This window comes from Aythya marila (genome assembly GCF_965140915.1).
Source record: "Aythya marila genome assembly, chromosome: 6".
NCBI classification, from domain to species: Eukaryota; Metazoa; Chordata; class Aves; order Anseriformes; family Anatidae; genus Aythya; species Aythya marila.
The window spans coordinates 23,025,938-23,047,533 of NC_139047.1; the positions used below are offsets into that span (position 1 = coordinate 23,025,938).

The following is a 21,596-nucleotide window of genomic DNA, read 5'->3' on the forward strand; positions in this document are numbered from 1 at the left end:
GCGGGGATGCTTCTGCTTGCACACAGCTGCTGGTGCAGGAGCACGGGGTGGGCACAGGGTGGCCGTTCCCTGGGGCTGGGGTCCCACGCCACGCGTGCCACCGCCCCACAGGGACCTGGACACCCTCCCGGGCACACGCGGTGGTGGAGGGGCTCCTCCTGCAGCTATGGCTTTGGCCACGGCACAGCTGTGCCCTCTCGGGTCTTGGGGCACTGGGGGTGTAGCCAGGCTAGGTCCCATCCCATCTCCCCCCCGATGTCACCAATTCCTGCCGCGGGTCCCCCTCTCTGCCGTGTGTGCGTGTCGAGGGGGGCTTTGCCAGCCGGCCCCCCCCTCCTGAGATATTTTGGGGCTGTTTGCCCTGCGCTGGTGTCTGCTACAGTGGAGGGGGAGGAGGAGATGTCCTACGGGAAGGGGTCACCGGGCGGGGTCCTGATGGGGTCCTGCCACCCCCCCTGGGGCTGTGCTGGGCACGGGGCACCCTCCTGACCCCATCCAGGCTGGGGGAGGCACAGTGGGCGCTCAGCACCCGGGGGAGGGGGGACGTGGCAGGGGTGGGGACGTGCACGGTGCGGAAGAGCTGTGACAGCCAGGGGAGCGAGGACGGGTGCCCCCGTGCCGTGCCGGGTGGCTGTGCCTGAGGACAGCCTGCTCGGGGCGAGCGGGGAGGCTGGAGGGGGCTGTGGGGCACTGGGAGGAGAGGGTTAGGGGCAGGAGAGCGGGGAGAGGTCCGCGGGGCTGGGGGCTAACACTGGAGTGTGGGGGGGTCACAGTGCAGGGGTCTGGCTGGGGGCGGCTACGGGGCGGGGGGCTGCAGCCCCGGGGGGCTGCGTGGGGCTGGGGAAGGAGGGGAGGTGTCGGGGGGGTGTCACAGTGGTGGTGGTGCTGGGGGCCGGAGGGGCGGCAGGGAGGTGCCATGCAGGTGTGACTGCAGGTGGGAGCCCCCGGCCCTGCCACATGCCCTGGGAGGGGGCCAGGGGGCCAGGGCAGGGCAGAGACCCCCCAGGAGGGGTCAGCAGGGAAGGGCCTGGGGGGCCTCGAGGGAAACCCAGCCCCCCCTCGCATGCTCTGCATCGCGGGGGCCCCTCCGCTCCCCCGAAGCCCCCCTGGCATGCAGTTTTGGGCCCAGGGCTGCTCTTGCTGCCGGACAGGGGGCGGCCCCCCCATCCTGTGTGCTTGAGACAGGGCTGACCCCACACGCCGGGGGCAAGCGGAGGGGCTGGGCGGAGGGGCTGGGGGCCGCGGCGGTGCCGGTGGCACGGCCGGGGGTGAGCGGCGCGGCTGATCCCCGTGCCACGGTGCCTCTCCGTGAGGACGGCGGGGAGGGGACAGCGGGGGGTGGGGGCTGGCCGCCCCCTGTCCCCAGCTGGCCTAGCAGGCGAAGTCCTCGAAGACGCCCTGGTGCGGGTAGTGGTGGCGGTGGTGGTGGTTGGGCAGGATGCCCGCGTTGTAGGCGCCCTCCACGTGCCGGCCCAGCGTCTCGCAGGGGCTCTGCGGGGATGGCAGTGTCACGGGGGCGCCCTCCTGCCCCCCGGCCCTTCCCCTACATCCATCCCACAGCTCGGCAGCCTGGCCCTGGGGAGCCACGTCCCGTCCCCACAGGGCTGGGGAGACCCTGCCCAGGTCCCTGCCCTCGCAGCCCACCCCGGCGGGGTACCTGGTCCTTGAGCTCCTCCAGCCCCAGCGTGGCGATGCTGCCCGAGGGCTTCTTCAGGGGCGGCTTGGAGCGGCGCAGGACGCGGCTCACCCTGTCGCGGATCACCTGGGGGCAGAGGGGTCAGCCCCAGAGCCCCACGCACACGGCACCCCATGGGGGCACCCCGCTCTGCACGGACACCCCCTCCCCGGGGAGCCTGGCCCCTGCTCGGCTCCTAGCGCACCTCGTAGATGTAGTCCAGGATCTCCAGGATGGTGAGGATGCTGGCGCCGATGAACAGGCCCATCTGTCCCCCGATGTCCCCTGGGGAGGAGAGGGGAGAGAGGGTCACTGGGAGCTGCTGCACAGCCCCTTTGGGCTGGGGGGGGATGGCAGTGCCAGGGCTAAAGGATGGAGGGGGACAGAGAGGTGACAGGGCCAAAAGACAGAGGGGAACAAGGTGGTAATGGGGTTTGGGGCTGCAGGATGGGGGCAGCAGGGGTGCACAGGAGAAGGGACGGGCAGCTGGGGGTGCTGTGGGAAGGCTGGGGAGTCACCGAGAAGCCCGGCAAGGTCGTAGGCTTTCTTCTGCTCAATGGCCTCGTAGTTGAGCGCCTCGAAGAAGATGTCCAGCACCAGGAAGTTCTCCCTGCGGGGACACCGTGGGGCCGGTCACCACCCACACTGCCCCCAGCCTCCCCCAGCTCCCATCCACCCCATCCCAGGGTGCTCCCGGTGCCCTTGTGAGTTGCACAGGCTGGGTCTGTGGGGCCCTGGGTATGGAGGGGACACAGTAGGGACACGTCATGGCCCCGGTGGGACTGCGGGGTGGGGACGGGCAGGCTGGGAGGACACCAAGGAGACGGTGTCCCCCCTCTAACCACAGCCCCCCCAGGGAGAGGATGCTGCAGGGACCGTGCGTGCCAGGACCCGGTCTCCACATGCTGCCAGCAGCAGGGGGGACCCCCAGATTCCCAGTGTCCCCCCCCAGCCCCCTGCCAGCCCCAGCCCCGGGGGCTCACCGAATGTAGGTCTCGTTCTTGTTGTACTTGCGGGCCAGGTAGCGCGCTGAGCCCTTGTTGGGGATGCGCACCATGGAGATCTCCTTGCCGTAGCGGGTCAGGTTGCACGGCGTGGGGCAGCTGCAGCGCTCCTGGCTGTCCTCCACCGCCGCGTCTGGGGGCACGCAGCACTGGGCACAGCTGCACACACCCTCCGCCCCCAAAATCCCTCCCGGGCCACCCTCCCTCCCTCCCTCCCGGCCCCGCACCTACCCAGCGTGTGGTCAGCACACTCGATGTAGACGTTGGGAGAGCAGATGGACTCGTTGCCTGCGGGGAAGCTGCAGGTCAGGGTTGGGAGCCTCACACACCCCACCCCGCGCTCGCTCCCCTCTAGGGGGTGGCAGGGGCCGAGCGATGGGGTGGGGGCGACCCCTGGGTGCAGGGGCGGGCGGGACCCTCACCTGGCATGTGGACCATGCGGCAGTGGCAGCTGCGCACCACGGCCTCCTTCTCGCACTGCAGGCGGCAGGCGGCGATGCTGTAGGTGTCGTAGCCGGGCAGCGTCTGCTCCCCCTGCACGCTGGCCCGGCAGTTGCCCCACGGCTGCGGCAGGTAGGTGAGCTGCCGGGGAGGGAGGGCATCGCTGCAGGGACGCACGGGGCCGGGACATCCCCGGGGCTGTGGGGTATCACCGCCACCCGGCAAAGGTTGGGGCTGCGTGGGGTGAAGTGGCATCCCCGGGAACAGCACCACCCCGCTGTCCCCACGGCTTGGCCCCATATGGCCATCCCCCTGAGCCGGCCTTACCCGCTGCTCCTGGCAGGACACGAAGGTCTGGAAGCCAGGCGAGACGCCGAAGCCCAGCTGATGGATGTAGGGCGGCTCGTCCTGGCTGTGGATCTGGACTCGGATGCCAGCTTCGAACGATGTCTCATCTGGGGGGGATAGAAGGGGGCGTGGGCAGCCGGTCCCACGGGACAGCCCTCAGCCCCTGTACCCCGTGCCCTGCCCGCAGCCCTACTCACTGGTCTCCCTCCAGATGGGCAGGTATTCCTCCTGCTGGATGTCCAGCATGATCTCCAGCCCGTTGCCCATGCCGCCCTGGCGGGTGACCCGCGGGTTCCTCCGGTCCCCGTTGAAGGTGTAGCATTTGCCATAGCGCGTATAGACCTGGGGATGGAGAGAGGGAGGGTGAGGATGGGGAAGGGCTCAGGCAGGGCGCTCTGCAAGCAGGATAAGGTCCGGGCCCCCCTTTACAGTCCTGCAGGGCCCCTGGGGCGCAGGCTGGTGCCGGGCACCTGAGGCGGGGACTCACGGGGACGAAGTGCTGGGGGCCGCAGCGCTCGCCCTGGAAGCGGCACTCCACCAGCATGTCCTCGATCTGGTGGCCCAGGCGGTGGAAGAAGCTCTGCATGGTGCGCTCGGAGCGGCGGGGTGGCAGGAAGCGCGAGTAGTTGGCCAGGCGCTCGAGCCAGCGGCGCCGCTCGTCCCCCAGCACGGCCAGCAGCTCGGGCACCAGCGAGCGGTCCTCCCGCGACAGCCCCAGCCACTGCCCCACCGAGTAGAGGTCGGGCTTGGTGAGCTGCAGGAAGCGCGCCCGGTTGGGGTTGCAGAGGGTGACGGCCGGGAAGCGCAGCTGGGGCGCCCGGGCCAGGCGTGCCCGCGTGTGCACGGGGCGCGAGAGCAGGTGGCGCAGGCGGTCGGTGGCCCCGGTGGCCAGCAGCCCGGCGGAGGCCAGGAAGGCCAGGCTCCAGAGGAGGCGGCGCAGGCGGGACTGGGGCCGGGTGCCCATGTAGTGCAGCCCGGGGATGCGGGTGGCGCGCAGGAAGCCGCCCTGCGCCGCGGCCAGGGCCTCTCCGTCGGGGCAGCAGGAGAGGGGCAGCGGCATCGCTGCGCTGGGGGAGGGCTCCTGCCTGCTCCCCGCTCCCCGTCTCCTTCCCGGGAGGCTTTTTTGGCTCCGCACCTTCCCGGAGCTGGATGTGGCAGGCGCCTTCCCGAGCTGTGACGGGCGAGGGGAGGGAGAGGAGGGGGCTGGTGCAAGCGCACGCCTTCCCCCAACCTCGATTCGGGAATGGAAAATTCCTCCCCGAGCCGGGCCGGGGGTGTGAGGGGTGTTGTGCTACCCCAGGCAGGGGGTCCCCGCAGCCCCGGCACAGGGATGCCCTGACCCAGCAGTGCCCTGTGAGCCCCTTGCCCAGGGGTGCCGCACCCCGGAGCATCCCTGCCCATTGCTCTGGCCCCACAGCCCCCCCAAAGCCCTGCGTGCCCCCCAAAATCTCACCCAACGTGGGGCAAAGCATCTGTGGGGCTGGGGGCCCTGCCCCACACGGTGCCAAGCCTGGAGGGGGGGCGGTCACCTCCCGCGTACCCCACTCCCCGGTGCCGTACCCCAAATCCCCGCAGCCTGGGGGCCCCCACCCCGTCCCCGGGGGCTGCTGCTGCGTGGGAGCCCGGCGGGCGCTTTGAAGTGACGGCTGCGGCTCTGATCACAGCGGGACGGCGAGGGGGGGGGACAGCGACGACGGCGCCGAGGACGGCATCTGCGCACCCCCAGCGGCTCCTCAAAGGCTCGGGGCTGGCGGCGGGGGCCCGGCTGCCCGTCAGGGGCGCTTCAAAGCGCAGGGAAAGGGAGCGGGGGGGGGGCCCGCAGGGCCGGGATCCGGCAGGGGGCAGCAGGGCCCCGCTTTTGGGCAGCCGGCCCCGCCGCGCTCCGGCCGGCCCCGGCTGCGCCCGAGCCCCACGCCGGGCTCCCGGTGCCCGGTGCCCCCCGGGGGAGCGCAGCCCGAGCTCCCCGGGCTGCGGGAGGGCAGCGGGGGGGGGCTGCCGGAGCCGCTGGCCGGGGATTTATTGCGGCTCGGAGAGCCCGAGCCCGCCGGCCTGATAGCATCAGCGCCTGGCGCGCCGGGGCGGCTGTGATATTAGTTTTTCTGTAAAGGGAGGATGAGCTCCCCCGGCCGCAGGAAATGGCATTTCGCTGCTCGCTGCCAGCTCCTGGCGGCTCGCACTGCGCCGGGCGGCACCGGGGAGAGGGATGGGGCCAGGGCGCAGAGGCGAGGGCACCCGGGGACACGGGCCGGGGCTGGCGGGGAGGGAGAGGTCCCGCGGCGGTGGCAGCGGTGGCCTCGTCCTTGTCCCCATCGCCGTCCCCTGCGGCCCCGGGCGGGCAGCAGGGCGCGGGGGGCGCGGGGGGCGCGGGGAGGGCAGGGGTGCCCGCGGCGCCCCGCTGAGTTACTGACTCGTCGGCTGCCAGGGTGCCGAGGACAGCTGTGAGAGCTCGCCGGCGAGAGCACAGCACAGTCCTGAAGGGCTTTGGCTTTCCAGCATGCCAAACCCAATTAGATAACAGGGAGCGCGGGAGCAGAGCGAGGAGGAGGAGGAGGAAGGGCAGGGCAGAGGCTGCCTGCTCTGGGAGATGGTTTCTTGCCCGCAGCTGACCCAGAAAATTGCCTCGCGGGGTGGAGCGGAGCACACGTGTCCTGCCGGGCACGGCTGGGGGCACGGCCCCCTGGGCACCCTGCTCCCCTCGCGGGGCACCCAAGGGTGCTGTGGGCCTCGGGGCCGGGAGGCAGGGCTCCCGCACCGCCTGCGGGCCTCCCCGCTCAGCTGCCACACACCGGCATCCCCGCGCAGGGGAGACCCCATTAGGGAGGTAATTTCTCGACACGATTCCTCATTTCCCTGCTCTGTGCCGTGGAGACACTTTGACCTTGACAGAAATAGCTGCCGGCGCCTCGCCAGGCGGATCCCAGCTGGGGATCGCTGCCACTGGGGGGCTGAAGGATCCCCCTCCCCACCCCATACAGCCCCAATACCCCGCTGCCCCCACCCCACGGGGCTCCCCCTCTTGCCCCCCATGTGTGGGCACCCCACGGGTGCTGGTTCCCGGCACCCTGACCACATCCCATCCACCAGCACCGGGGTTTCCCATGGCAGGGGGCCCCGGGGCCAGCCCCACACATGCCCGAGCCCCCCCATGCTCGTCGCTACAAGCCCATTGTGCCTGCCTGCGGCTGATCCCGGCTCATGCAGGTATTTCCGCGGCTTACACGGCTCCCCACGGTATTTAGCCTCTGGAAGACGACGTTAAACATCGCAAGCAGCGACAAATCCTGATTGCTCTGCAGAGACAAGAGGCCGCGCTAAGCTGCCAGCCGCAAGCCTGCATGCAAAGGAGATGGAGCTGCAGCACGCGTGGGGGCCCTGCACGCCGGGGACATGTGCTCCTGTCCCGTGTCCCCCCCGGGACACGCAGCCAGCAGGGCACAGGCACAGCACGCAGGAGCAGGCACCCCCAGGTGACAAATCTCACTGGGCACAATGGGGACAGGGCTGGGGAGACCCCAGCACGCTGCCCATCCAGGGGAACCCGGGGGTGAGCTTGGGCACAGCAACCCAGCAGCAGCTGGGCCACGGGCTGCAGCCCCCAGATTGCACAGGATGCTCCCTGAGCGGGCACACGGAGCTGGAGGCACGGGGTGCTGCTTGTCCTGGGATGACACGGGCACAGCCAGGTAATGCCATGCCCACAGACGCTGCCCCCCGCTGCAGCCAGCCCAGCCCAGGCTCTGCTGGAGCCCCCCCAAATCCCCAGCCGTGTCCCCGGTGTCCTGCTCCCCCCCCGTGGCGCTGACAGCCCCCGCCTGGGTGCCCACGGAGGGAAGCCGCAGCGCTGACGCCAGCACTGCAACTGCCCGGGATATGAGATCCGCTTGGATTCAGCAATTTCAACTCATTTCAAGCCCGATTCTGCAGCAATTTTCTGAGCCAGTGGGATGTTTTCGCCTCTGCAAACGTCCCTCTCACGCACGGTCGCACCATTTCCCTTCCCTGCTCCCCAGAGGGGTGAGGACCGGAGCCAGTTTGGCTTCACCCCAGCTCCAGCACCGGTGCCATCGCCCCCCCAAACCCACAGCCCCCCTGCACCCTGTCCTTGCCCCACACGGGGCTGCTGCTGGCACCGGGCACAGCTCCTGCACCGGGGCTGCCACCCCCATGGGGTCCCCAGGACGCCTTTGTCCCCAGGCAGGGCCCTCCAGCACTGTGCTGGGCTCCGCTATGGGATGTTCCTCATCCCCCCCAGCATCCCAGCCCATCTCCCAAATCCCCGAGCCTCGGGCACGCCCCGGGGGGCTGCACCCCTCCTGCCACCTCCCCGCGCAGATGTGCTGGGCCAGCCCGTGCCAGCTGAGCCCCGCGGACGTGTCCCCGGAGCCAGCAGGGAGACGTGGGAGCCCTGGCGGTGCCAAGCGGGCTCGCGGCTGGAATACCAAGTGCTCAGCTGTGCTGCGGGCTGTGCTGCCAGCGGGGCAGAGCTGGGGCACCCGGACTCGTGCGGACCCCCGGGGCCAGCACACGGCCGCCCCCGGCAGCACGGCGAGCTCAGCGCTGTGCCTTCCCCTCCTGGGGGACGGCCGGCCCGGGACCTCGCTGGTCTGCTGCTTTCCAAGCCCAATTTCTGCACGGCCGCTTTGTACCGTTTGTTCTCGCGCCAGCATTGTCCCCGAGCTGAAATAGCTCTCTTCCCTCCGTTGTGTTTACTCCCTTGATGTATTTATAAACAGCAATCCCAGCCCCTCGCAGCGTTCCTCCTGCCAGCCCGCACGTGCCAATTGCTCCCATTTCCTCTCGCGATTTGGGCTCAGCTCTCCGGCTCAGCCCTCCTGCCCCGCGCAGCAGCTGCTCCAGCGCCGTGCCACGCTCAGCCCCGGCTGCCCAGGGCTCGCACGCTGCCCCTGCCTGCTCCCCGGCCATACAGACCCGGGGACGTGCCCTCTCCACCCCACAGCATCCCACCTGGGGCTGGCCCGCTGCAGGTGAGCGTGAGATCTCGCTGCTCATGCACCCCCTGGCACGGGTTAGGCCTGTGCCAAGCCGCGCTCCTGCCGCCTCCGTGCACGCCTCCCGCTCCTACCAGCCCGTTTTGCATCCTCAGACTCCCCCACGCGCAGCCCCCGGGCACACAGCACACATCACGCCGTGGCAAATCGCCGTGATGGGCTGAGCCCAGCCTCAGCGCCGCGCTCCAAACACCAACACACAGGGCGAGAGCTGGGTTTGGGTGCTGGGCTCCCAGTGGCACCCGGAGGGAGCATCGAGGATGCCCAGGGGGGTACCAGGGTCCGTGGGGCCTGACGCAGACCAGCCCCGCTCTCTGGCTGCTGTCACCCCACGTGCCCCATCACATTGCTCCCCCGGCCACCCGGTGCTAGGGGCTTTTGGCTGAGAGGCAGCACCAGAGCTGAGCGCCACCAGCCCCTTTGTGTGCAGCCCCATGGGGACCACGGGGCCAGCACTGGGCAGCAGGACACTGGGATGGGGATGGAGCAGGGAGGTCCCACGGCCCCAGTGCTCTGCCCGCCCCGCTCTGCAGGCAGCAACATCCCCGGGGAAGGCTCCTCTTTGAAAGCAGCCGTGCAGGCAGCCCCGCGCCCGTCCCCAAAGGGTTAACAAGCAATTTCCTTTGCTGACAGCTCCGAGACCGTTCACTATCGACTGCGGGAGAATAAGAGGGGAGAAGCAGCGAGATAAAAAGGCAGCAGAGCTGGCACCGCCTGCTTAATCCCAGCGTTTAATCTGCTGGGGCAGCGCAGGCAGCCTTATCTCGCCGTCCTTCTGCTGCTCCATCTCATTACGGCTCCCACGGCTGCGCGGCCGCACCGCCAGCCAAGGCGGGAGCCCAGCCGGGGCGGCCAGCCCGGGGCAGCAGCTGCTGCCAGCGCACCTCGCCGCCCCCCCGGCAGCATCCGCGCCGCCTGGCACCGCCACGCTGCTGGCACCCGCGGCTGGCACCGGCCCCACGCCTGGCCCGAGCGGGCCGAGGGCACAGGGGATGCGCTGCCGGCATCACGCGTGGCTTTGTCCCCACACACACGCTCTGGTGGCAGGGGTGGCCGCGGGGTGCCCCCACAGGTGCCGGCACAGGCCCGGTCCCTCCAGCCTTGTTGTTATTTATCTGTAAATCCGCAGCGCGGCTGAGGCTGGGCTGTCACAGGGGTTATCCCGCTGCCTGCGGATGGGTTTACGCTGATAAGATTTATCATCACCCCGGCTGAGAGGCTGCCAGCGCCTCGCTGCCTGCTGCCCCGGCTCAGCGAGGGCAAGGCTGTGCCACCGCCCGGGGATGCTGTCAGAGCCACCGGCGGCACCGAGCCCCAGCCCAAACCTCCCCCTGCGCTGGTCCTCCTGAGCGCCCCGCCGTGCAGAGGGGTGCTGCGGGGTGGATGCTGCTCCCCCGAGCTGGACCAGGCACATCGGGGCTGGAAGTGCTGTGCTGGCACCCGGGCAGTGGTGCGTGCCTCTCCGCCAGGGTCCCGGGTGAGCGGTGCCCCGGCGCTGGCAGCCCATCTGTGCTGCCCGAGATCTGCTGACGGTGCTGGCAGCTCAGCTCCTGTCACAGCTCGACGGCTTCACGGCTTCCAGCGTGCTGGGGCTGTGGTGGGAGCCCCCATCCTGCAGCTGGTCTCAGCACTGCGCAGGAGCCGGGCAGGAATACCCCAGAAAGGGGAACACGGCCCCAGGGGGCCCTGCCCAAGCCCTGTGCCTGCCCCCACTCCACATCCCCAGCACTGATTTCCCTGGGGCCCACAGGGATTGACCTGAGCCACCTGGTGCAGCCACACCAGGGCTAAATCCGTGAGCAGAGGGAAGGAAACCACCCGGCAGCACCTCCCCCTGCTCCCAAAGTCTCCGCACAAGCCCTGCACGGCCCTCACCACCCCAGCCCCTGCCCCTTTCCCTTCTTGCCCCCTCTGCCCGCTGACCAGTGGCTCCCCGGGGCTTTGCTCTCTGCACCAGCACAAATCTGACAGCAGCACATCAGAGCCGCAGGCAGCAAGGCGCAAACAAACAGCCCGGGTCCCCTCTGCGCCCTCATCCCCAGGGTCAGCGTGGGGGCCAGGGGCACGGCACAACGCGCCACGCATCGGGACAGGAGTGAAGTGGGGTGATCACAGCCCAGCGGGAAAGGGCTCGTTAATAGCTGAGCCCTTTTAGTAGAGATTAGGGAGCTGCACGGCTTTGATCTTTGATTGCCAATTTGCATCTTGAAGGCGCTGGGACCTCATCCAGCCTCAGCGCAACCCTTTGTGGTTATCTCGTGGCTAATGGATTTGTTCTTAATGCTGGAGCGTGCAGGCTAAAGGCTGATTAAACCCTCTCCACGGCACTAAATCAATGGAACAAACATGATAGGGGCTGGCTTTCCCCAGCCCGCGCGCTCCTGGGTGCGGGGGCCGATGGATGGAGGCTCCTGGCTGGGTGCTGGGGGGGGGACACCCCTCTTGGTGCCCCCAAGGAGCCCCAGTGGCCACCAGGGCCCACATGGAGAAGCTGCCCAGGGAGGGGAGCTGGGTGCAGACTCCAGGACGAGAAGAGATGCTCCAGGCGGTGCCCACACCTGGGGAAGCTCAGCCCCACCGTGCCAGGGGCTGCGTGGGGCTGAGCAGGGTCCCTGGCACAGTGCGCACAGGTACACCAGTGCTGCGGGGTGGGATGGGAGCTGCAGGGAAGCTGGGACCAGTGCCTTGCTGGGTACCAGCACAGGGGAAGGCCCCCGGGATGCTGCTCAGGGCCCTGTCCTGTCCCCACGCCGTGTCCCTGAGAGGCTCAGCCCCACGGAGCCGAGGCTGCTCCGGAGCAGGCGGGCTGCGGCACGGAGCCCGTGGGATCACACGCCGTGATTCCCATCTGCAAACTTTGCTATTGAATAATCTCCCCTCCGCCAATATTTGCCCAGCTTGGGAGATAACGTGGCTACAGAAGTCGTCGGTGCCAGCATTTCAATCCGCCAGTGCTGCCTGCCCTGCGCAGCCCTCTGCGCCCTGCTCCCGCTGCCTGTGCCGAGGTCCTGCAGCGGGTGAGGCAGGGCACGGCGCTGAGATCCAGCTTCTGGAGGAGAAGCCCGGAGCGCTGTCAGCCTGGGGAGTAAATTAAGGTCATGTCAGGTGATAAGGAAACAGGATGTCGGAGCAGCAGCAGCGCCGGGAGGGGCAGAGCCTGAAAAACTCCCTCTGCAAGGCAGCTCCACCACGATAAGATCAGGCAGGCACCTGGGGATGGAGTGGCTGTCACTGCTGCGTGCTCCAGGGCTACAGGGATGGCACCGTGCACACTGCTGGGAGGGGAGGGGATGGGATGGGATGGGATGGGATGGGATGGGATGGGATGGGATGGGATGGGATGGGATGGGGTGGGATGGGGTGGGATGGGATGGGATGGGATGGGATGGGATGGGGACGGGCAGGGGGCCATGGAGAGGCAGGGCAGGGACAGCCTGCAAACCTCTGTCCATAATTAGCACACAGATGTGCAGACGCTCTCTGATGAGTGGGATCTCAGAGCCAGGCTGCTCAACAGTGCTCACACCGCTCCTGCCTCCTGCTCCTCCTGCCATTCACCTCCTGGGGCTGGGCAGAGCAGGGCTGGCCGGCACGGCACAGTGTGGGGCGCAGTGGGGTGACAGCCAGCACATGCCACCGGTGTAACCCCTTCTCTCTGCACGAGCAGCCATGGCAGTGGCCGAGCAGCCGGGACATAATTAATGCTTGCATCCACCTCGGATTTGCAGTGTCCTCAGTCCCCAGGGAGGCGGCTGCTCCCTGCCCTGCCCTGGGCAGCTGCAGATGCCGTGCCAACCCTGCCTCCTGCGAAGAGGTGACCTGGGGACAGCCCCGCTCGGGGGCCACCTTGGCCTCTCCAGCCGCTGAGTGCTGCAGACAGATGGAGACGCTTCCCTGCTCCCACTGGGGCCCTGGCTCTGCGCGCCCCCCTCCCTCCTCCGGCTGGGCAGAAACAGCACAGATTGCAGCTCTGGAGCCAGAGCAGGGTTTGGGCTGCTCCCATCAAAACCCCTCCTGGCAGCTGGGACGTGAGGCCGTGCCCACCCCTGTGCGCCCAGGGCTGCCCTGCTGGGGCACCCAGCTCCTGCCTGCCCCTGCCCACTCTGCTGGCCCTGGTGGGCAGCCCCAGCCCGTCCCAGCGGCTCAATCAGAGCCGTGCGGCCCTCCAGCACGATGGGCACCAGGAATTAAACTGCTAATGAGCTGCAGGCTGGAGGGCTGGCAGCTAGTGATTAATCAGGGCTCTGGCTGATGAGGCTGGTGCCAGCTCTCCCCTCCCACCCTGGGCCCCGGCCCCGCACACCCCATGGGCTTGTGGCTGGCGGTGTCTCTGAGCTCCCTGACACAGACAGGGCACCCGCAGCTCTCCCGGCCTCTGGCTTTCCTGCCCTCGCTTTTCACCTCTGCCTGTGCTCCCGGCTCTGCAATCAAGCAGGTAACCTTTTGTTCCGCTGGAGGAAAACCTGTTGACTCCATCAAAGCTCAGCCGGCGCTTAATGGCCGTTCAGCACCCAGTGAGCAGCTGCTCCCGGGGAGGGAGCGGAGAGCTTGGGGTGCCCAGGACCCTCCCCACCCGTGTGTGCTGCCCGGCGGGGACCGGCCGTGCAGGCACAGAGCCCAGATGTGCCCCAGCTTGGCCCCGTGACCCCGCTCCTCCTCTCCCTGCTGCAAGCAGGCAGCACACAGAGGGGGCAGGCAGTGCCCTGCCCGCAGCCGCGCTGGCGCAGCACACCGAGGGCACGGCTCAGTGCACAGAGGGAAGGTTTTGCAGCGTAAGCAAGGGACAGCCTCGGACATCAGCCCGCAGCAATGTGCAGGGAGCTGCGAGAAAGCAGCTCAAGCACCAGCCTGACTGCTCTCCTGCTGTGAAGCCCTGCCTGCCTTCCCTCCCCTTGCAGGGTTAGGAGGGCAGCGAGGGCTGTTCCGGCACCTCCTGCCCTCGCCGTGCACCACCGAGCTCGCCGCTCGCTGCCCGTGCAGCCCCAGGGTTGTGCAGCACAGCGTGCCCTGGGGAAGAGCTCGCCCCCTTCTCCCCAGCTGCACTTGCAGCGAGGAAGAAAAGGGCAGCGATCAGCAAGGAGCAGGTTAGAGAGCTGCGTGTTCTCCCCTGTTGCGCAATTAATCATGAGAAGTTTTTCCTCCTTTCGTGCATGAAACGAAATTTGGCAGGGCGCTCTGACCACAGGGACGTGCTGCTCGCTCGCCAGCAAGAACCCGGCCACATCTGGCCAAGAAATAACCTCAGCACATCCCCCTGCGCGCGGGCGGGGAGCTGCTGGCAGGGAAACCCAGCCAGCAGGGCTTTGTCTGCAGCCACCGCGCACAGAGCATCCTCAGCCCCACACCGTGCCTGCCTGCACCCTGGGGACAGCGAGCACGGGGCAGGGAGGGGACACGGTGCCCTGGGGAGATGTCCAGCTCTGCCGGAGCCCCACGGCCCCAGCGTGCCCCCCCCTTGTCCAGTGCCCCCCTCCCGGCCGTGCCGCAGCCTCAGCCAGCTCTGTGCAGGCGCTGAGCAAGCCCAAGCCTCCCCAGCAGCGCTTCAGCTATTTGTTATTGGAAAAAGGGGGAAATACGGTTTTCGACAATTATTGTTTTTTCCACCTGACTGGCTGCAAACTTGTTAATTTTTTTCTTTAATGTGTGAACAGTGTCGACGGCAGCTGCATGTGAAATGACTCGACGCCCTATCCGCGGGTCCCTGGCTGGCGTTCAGCCCTCGCACCGCAAACATTGCCTTCTATAAATAAAGGCCTATATCTCATCAATGGCAGAACAGCAGAGCTTTATATAGTCGTCTTACATAAAACCGTCTCTCTTTATGGGCTTCAAACCATTTGCGTCACTTAGCGCAGCCCCGTGAACCTGCCGTTCCAGCGCGGGGAGACCCGGCCCCGCGCCCCGGGGCTGCCCGCGGGGTGCCCGGGAACCCCTCTCCTGGGGACTGCCGCCCCAGGCAGGGCCAGGTGGCAGCTGCGTCCCCCCCACGTCACCGCCTTGGCACGCGGCTCCCCGCAGCCCGCCCGGCCTTGGCACCGCGCGCTGGCACGGCAGCCGGCACCGCCAGGCAGCACGGGGACGGCCAGCTGCGCACCAGCGCTGCGCCCTCGCCATCCGCACCCCGCCGGTCCCCGTCCCGGCTGTGGGGAGCCGTGTGGGGCAGGGCTGGGGGGGTGCCGGGAGCCCGGCTGCTGGCTTTGTCACCCCCGCTGTGGCTGTGGGGTGCTGGGGGCTGCTCCTGTGTCCCTGGAGGGGTGCGTGCACTGCTGGGTCAGTGGCAGCCCTCCTTCTGCCCCCCCAGCTGGCTCTGCCCCCATGCCTGCCCCACTGTCCCCACAGCAGCCGTGCCACTGGGATCCAGTGCCCTGTTTTGGTGAGCCCTGGGTGTGCAGGAGCAGGATGGACACAGCACCGGGGGCCCACGCTGTGTGCTCTGCCCTGCGGCTGCCCCCAGCGCCTCCTGGCCACGGGACTCCTGCCACAGGTGACAGTGACACTGGGGACAGGGTCACAGCACAGCCCTGCCAGCCACACGGTGTCCACCCCCAGTGCTGGCACCCCAGCCAGCCCTGCCCCATGCCCGCAGATCCCACACCAAGCCTCCTGCACCCCGTGAGCCCCCTTGGACCCACAGGCAGTCACCTCACCCCTATCCAGCCCCATGGCACCGTGCCCCCCAGCCCCATGGTCCCCCAGCCCCTGCACCAAGCCCCCAGGGGTGCCCTGTCCCCAGGGGACAGCGGTGTCCCCCGATCCACCCAGCCCTCCACGTGGGGCCAGCCGAGCAGCACGTCCCGCGTCCCCGGGGAGCCACACCAGGCGCGGGCGTCGCGGCCGCTGGCTCCCCCCGTATCGGAGACAGGCTTATTAAGTGTGTGATATTAAATTACCCAGATAAGAGTGTAAGAGCTTTTAAAGTCAATTCATTAAATATAATTATGAAGAGAGCTTTTTTATGCTCGCGGTGATCCGATCTCAATCAGGGATGCGGTGGGAAAGCCGCCGGCTCCTCCAGCATCTCTGCTCCCCCGCCGCGCCGCCCCCGCGCCCCTGCTCCCCCCCCCCTGGGCTCCCGCAGCCCTCGCAGCCCACCCGCTGCCCCAGGGACCCGTCCCCACGCTGCCACCAGGGCTGGAGCCACCCCGTGTGGATGGGCATCGGAACGGGCTTGTCCTCTCCACTGCTTCCCAGCAGGATCCCACCCTGTCCCCGTCCCCTGCATGCTCAGGGAGGTAGGGATGCATCCAGGCAGCCCAGGCAGATGGGGTATGGGCTTCCCTACGCTCCCACAGAAATGAAAGGTGCCTTACAACATATCCATGGCTACCAGCTACGTGGGGGCTGCCCTGACCCGCGGCTGGACCCAGCACACACGGCTCGGGTGTCCCCGTGCCAGCCCCTGGCACCGGGCGCCTCTTTGGCACCGGGGCGCTGGCCTTGAGCGCTGTCGGCTGCAGCTGCACGCCGGGCCAGGCTGCCCTCCCTGGGGAAAGCCCCGGGAACTGGGCCTCAAAGACAGCTCGGGGGCCCTGCACGCCTCCCACCTCCCAATCCATCCCAAAAGGCGGCCAAACCACCGTGACACCCCGCATCTCCTTGCCACAGAGCCCCCAGACCCGCTGCGATGAGGGGCTCTGCGGTGACACCCGTGGGACCAGCCAGCCCCTCGCTGCCCTGCCGTGGCACCCCATAACCCCATCACCCCACAGCTGCCGGCCCCGGGGCTGCACCCCAAGGCCTGGGCACCTCGGGGGTGCGCCCCGAGCTGGGGTCCCCCGCACGAGGCTCCAGCGGGGGCTCAGGGGAGCAGCTACCCACTGCTGGGAGCTGCTGGACTGACATTTATTTTTAGACGTGAATTGTATAAATTAGCATTTCTCAGCGGATTAAGCAGCAGGAATTGTGTAAAATTAAATGGCAACGAATTGCATTAAAGTCCCCCGGTTTCTGGCACAAGCAGCGCCTCGAGCCGTGCCCGGGCAGCTCATGTGTAACCGTGCCAGAGCTGCCACCGCTCCGGACAGGAGCACGAGGAAACAGAGCCCATCTGCGCCACCAGAGACACAGATCTGGGGCCGTGCCAGCACGGCACAGCACGGTGACACATCCTGCCCGGTCCTCAGCTCTGCCTGGGGGCTGCAGCGAGCAGGAGGCTCGCAGGGCCTTGCAGGGCCAGCGTGGAAGGGAAACGTGTGCCCCCAGCCCCCTGCTCCCCGTGGCGAACAGACCACAAAGAGGCAAAACGGGGTGGCTGAACGCCTCGGTGGGTGAGCAGCAGCACCAGGTGGGGCAGGGGCAGGGGGAGAGGAACGAGCCCAGCTTTTTCCAGGTATACAAACAGGCTGAAAATGCAACGTGTATTAAATATGGTTCTGGCGGAAAGGTCAGAGAGAGTCCCCGCGTCGGAAGCGGCGCCGATTGCAGGGGGGAAGGAGGCAGCTGGGGACGTGCCCTCCCTGCCGGGGGGCTGCAGGGCTCGGCCCCACGCGGCGCTTTGCAGCCCCCCACCAGCCGGCAGCACGCAGCCAACGCTGCCCACCCGTGTGGGGTTTTCTCCTGGGGGTCAGCACGGGGCGCAGAGAGCCCCGCACAGCCCACGGCCCGGGGGGGCCCTGCCAGGAGAGCCGGGGCCGCTGCCAGCTCCGAGGCCGCTGCCAGCTCTGGGCAACCTCTGCGCTCCCCCAGCCCCAGCTCTCGCAGGAGAAGCCTCGGCAGCAGCAGTGGCTCACAAACAAAAGGCTTTTGATGGGGGAACGTGGTTTTGAGAGAGGCTCCGGCACAACCACCAGCACAGCCTGCGAGGAGCCAGGGCGAGCTGCTGGCCTGGCCACCACCTGCCCTGCCCTGCCCAAAGCCACCTCCGCTGTCCCCAGCGCCGCGGTGCACCCAGGGGTGGCCAGCATGGCCCCGGGGCTGGGTGCCAGCGGGCTACCGTGCGGCCACGGGCCACCAGCCGCAGCTGAGCCCCGGCCCCGCGGGGACGCCTCCCGCTTAATGGCGCGGAAAGCGAGCTATTGATTCCCTGCAGCACCGCCGCACGCCTCGCACCCTCACCCTCGGTGCCGCAGCTGCGCCCGCCCGGCCGGGCTCGGCACCCAGCGCCCTGCCCCGGGCAGCGGGCAGCGTGCCCATGGCACGGGGCTGTGCACCCCAGGGGACGGGGCTGCCCCCCAGTAAGGGGTGCAGAGGGGTAGGAAAAGGCTCTGCCCGGGGTTCCCGGCAGCCTGCGCACGGGGCACATTTGTCAGCAGGCTGCAGGGGAGCCTCGCTGCGGCTCGGTGCTGTCCCTGCCGCCTGGGGAGATTTACAGCCCAGCCGGGCTTTATTACACGGAAGATGCTTACGCTGGGGATTTTTCTCCCCATAGTTTCTTAATTTGCTATCCCATAAAGAATGAGGATTTGTGACGTTAAATAGGGGAAGATCATTTACCACTCGCGGCGCCTACTTAAAGGACCCGCGCGAGCTGTTTATCCTGTGCTCACCGGCTGCGAGCTCCGCGCTCCGGCTCGGCAGCACTGCTGGCCCGGCGGGCAGGCTGCCCACGGCCACCCAGGGGCCGTCACGCTTCTGGCCTCTGCGTGAAGCCCCCCGTGCGCACAGAGCAGAGGATCGGCGCCAGCACCCCTGCAAGCACAGCCCCGGGGAGCTGCAAGGGAAAACTTCCCTTCCCTGCCTCCCCTGGGGACACAACCTCTGCTCCGGGCGCTGCGAGCCCTGCGAGCCCTCCATCCCTGCAGGGACGCCCGCAGAGCACCCGCTGCGGTGGGCTCACAGGAGCCCTGTGAGCAGAAAGGCACGCGGGGCACCCAGGGCCGGGAGCTCGGTGTGACAGCGGGGTGCGGCGCAGCACCGGGTGCTCCTGCACCGGGGCCACAGCTGGCAGGCACGGCGGCTCCCAAGCCCACACGTGGCGGCTGGGACTCACCCGTGCCTGCCAAGCTGCAAACACCGTGCTTGAATCATCCCCAGGAGGAGGCACAGGGGACAGATTCAGCTCGGGGAACGGGAGCAGCAGGCTCCAGCTGCAAATTGTGCGCTGCCTCGGCAGGTCCCGCCGCTGCCTGGCACGGCTCTGGGACGTGCTGCGTGGCACAGAGAGGCTGCCGAATCCCTCCCCTCTGCTCCTGCCTTCCCCTCCCCTTCCCAAGCCCGTGTCTTGCACCTTCTTCTGCCCCAAGATCACCCCTTGGCTCCAGGTGCATCGGGAAAGTGGCCAGCGAGAGGTGGCAGGGACAGCCCTGCCTGCTGACCGCTCCGGGTGCCTCCAGCTCTGGGCTCCCCGTCCTGACCCCGCTGCCTGGAGCCTGCTCCAGCACACGGAGACGGCACACCGGACAGTCCCAGTGGCTGTCCCCATGTATATCCGTGCTCTAGGAAGCTGGTACCCAGCCCAAATCCCACTGCCATGCCGTGCTGCTACCCGGCACGATGCTGGGCTCTCCACCTTCCCACCAGCCAGCGTGGCTGAGCCCCACATGCCACGTGCAGGATTGCCCAGCACCGGGGCTCCCTGCGCTCTCCCCACTGGATCTCACTTCTCCCCGGCACCCAAACTCGGGCAGCTCGGCTACAGCAAGCACAGAGCCCAGCAAAACCCCAGGAGGAGGAGGGTCCCCCCTGCTGCCCCCCGCTCCTCCCCACCCCACTGCAGGCAAACGCTCCCCACGGCAGCCCCCCTGTAACACCTCCCCAAACAGTGCTTTCCCTAGGACAGCAGCACCCCGCACTAGAAAGGCTTTGCAGTGATGGGCACGAAGTGAAGCAGGACGTGCTGCATCAGCCATTTCCAGCCCCATGGAGCCTCCTCTCCCCTCAGCAGGCTGCGCAGCCCCCGGTATTGCACCCCCCTCCCCGGCACGGAGCGGGCTCCGGCTGGCAGCGCTGCTCCGGGGAGCGCAGCGAGCAGGCAGAGCAGCAGCCCCTGGCAGCCGGAGCAGAGAGGCGGCTCATTTCCAGAGTCATTACGGGCTGAAAGGGGTCCCATCAGGTATTCCGCCCGTTCAGCACATTTATTTCCCCAAACCACACCGGGGATTTGTGATTCCAGGCTCAACATTAGCGAGAGCCGCACAGTCGCGGTGCCCGGCTGGGAGCTCGCTGCCTGGGTGGGCACAGTGCTGCTGGGGTCTGGGGACCCCCAGCTTTGGGGGTGGCCCCCAGGGCACCCGGCTGTGGCCATGCCCCAGAGCAGACCTTCTGGGGGTGCTGGGCACGTGCATTTGCACACACACACACGAGTGTGCAATGCTGACAGCCTCCCGCATTCACACACACCCCAGTGCCCACCCCCGAAGGCAGGGGGGCTCTCCTACGTGCAAAGGGGTCCCGGCCCCCCCATTCCACTCTTGCTGTGCAAAATGCCCTGCGATGGAGCAGCTCAACCCGCGGTGAGGAGAGGCTGGAGCAGGGCTCCGTGCCACCGCTTTCCCCTTCCCGCTGCTCGCCCACCCCGCTCCCCCATCCGCCCCCGCTCCTGCCCATGACCCCCTCCTGCAGCCCCGGAGCTGCCGGCAGTGCAGTCCTGCAGCAGAGAGCTCCCACGGAGGATCCTTTCTCTCTCTCCATGCGAAACTTGGAGGGAAACTCGAACACGGAGAGATGCAAAACTTCAGCAGCCGGAGCGAGCCGGGGAGCCCCGCTGCGGCGAGGACACGGCGGGGTCAGAGCCCCCCCAGCGCCGGCGGCGTCCCCGGGGCTGCGCACTCACCACAGTGAAATCCCGGGAGGAGCAGTTCTCGCCGCTGAAGTTGCAGCTCTTGAGCATGTCGTCGAGCTGGTGGCCGGTGCGGTTGACGATGTCGGCCATGTCGGGGTCGGGGTAGAGCAGGTCCGTGGCCTTGTGGCCGTCGCGGTCCTTGGGGGGCAGCCCGGTCATGTTGGCCAGGTGGAAGATGTCGGCGTCGGTGAGCGCCGAGTGGCGGTAGCGGTTGATGTTGCAGATGGTGATGGCGGGGAAGACCATCTCGCGGATGGCCTCCTCGTCCAGGGCCATGACGTGGGGGTGCTCCAGGTAGAGCAGCGCCGACTTGGCCGCCTGGTAGAGGAAGAAGGCGAGCGAGGCCAGGAAGGCGAGCGCCCAGAGGGTCTGGCGCACGCCCAGCCGCCCCGAGCGGCAGATGTGCCCCAGGCCGTGCAGCGTGCTGGCGCTGGCGAAGGCGGCCAGGTCCCGGGAGCGGGGCCGCGCGGGCTCCTCGATCAGGCTCTCCTTGTCCCCTTCTTCTTTCTCCTTCTGCTTCTCATCCTCCTCGGCAAATTTGATTTTACACACGATCTCAATCGGCATCTGCCCCGCGCGGCCGGCGTGCCCAGCCAGCGGGCTGCCCCCCGGCACGGGCACCGGCCGAGAGCCCGGCCAGGCGCTGGGAGGGGGCTCGGGTCCCCCCCAAGCCCCAGCACGGCGCCGGGAGGGCCGAGCCGTCTCGGGAGGGAAGCGCAGCCCCTCTCAGCAGCTCCGAGCCGCCGCTTCCCTCTTGTCTCACTAGTCGATCGTCTCCTTGTGCCTTCGCTTATCAGCACAAATACAGCTGTCAAAAACCCCTCTCTCTCCTCTCCCTCGCTCTGTGTCTCTGCCTCTCTCCTTCGCTCCTCTCTGGTTAAGACCCCGGCAGATACAGGCAGCATTTAGGCATCATGTGCTAATAAAATCCAGGGAATACTTAATAATTCAAGACATGTCAACATTATTTCATCGTCGAATAAAGAGCGAGCGCCAGAGAAGGAGGCAGTGTGAAGGGCCCCGCGCCTCCGGGGCAGGGGGAGCCGCTCCGCGCCCTCTCTCCAGCCCCGGCTCCCAAGTGCTGCGGGAGCCACTTGTTTGAATGGCTCGGGACCTGCCGGAGCCGAGCCGAGCCGTGCCGAGCCGCGCCAAGCCGAGCCGCGCCGAGCCGAGCGGAACCGAGGCGCGCCGAGCGCTGCCGAGCCGTGCCGCGCCGAGCCAAGCCGTGCGATGCCGCGCTGAGCCGAGCCGTGCCGCGCCGTGCCCTGCGATGCCGTGGCCGTGCCGAGCCGTGCCGTGGCCGTGCCGAGCCGTGCCGTGCCGTGCCGTGCCGTGCCGTGCCGAGGCGGGCGGGGCACGGTGCCTGCCCCCCGCCGCCGCCGCCGCCGCCGCCGCCGCGC

General features: G+C 68.2%; 1 protein-coding gene across 1 annotated transcript; it reads right to left on the reverse strand.

Annotated features, from left to right (window-relative positions):
• Nucleotides 1–1,371: 1,371 nt before the first annotated feature.
• ASIC4 (acid sensing ion channel subunit family member 4) lies at nucleotides 1,372–20,996 on the reverse strand (the record flags this gene model as incomplete). The annotated part of the gene is made up of 10 exons (XM_082763028.1): nucleotides 20,188–20,996; nucleotides 3,666–3,810; nucleotides 3,448–3,575; nucleotides 3,102–3,261; nucleotides 2,911–2,967; nucleotides 2,659–2,812; nucleotides 2,194–2,285; nucleotides 1,881–1,960; nucleotides 1,658–1,762; nucleotides 1,372–1,491 (listed from the first exon to the last, which is right to left on the reverse strand). The coding sequence occupies exons 1-10, from the start codon at nucleotides 20,761–20,763 to the stop codon at nucleotides 1,372–1,374; spliced, it is 1,617 nt and encodes a 538-aa protein (XP_082619154.1). The 5' UTR covers nucleotides 20,764–20,996.
• Nucleotides 20,997–21,596: the final 600 nt, after the last annotated feature.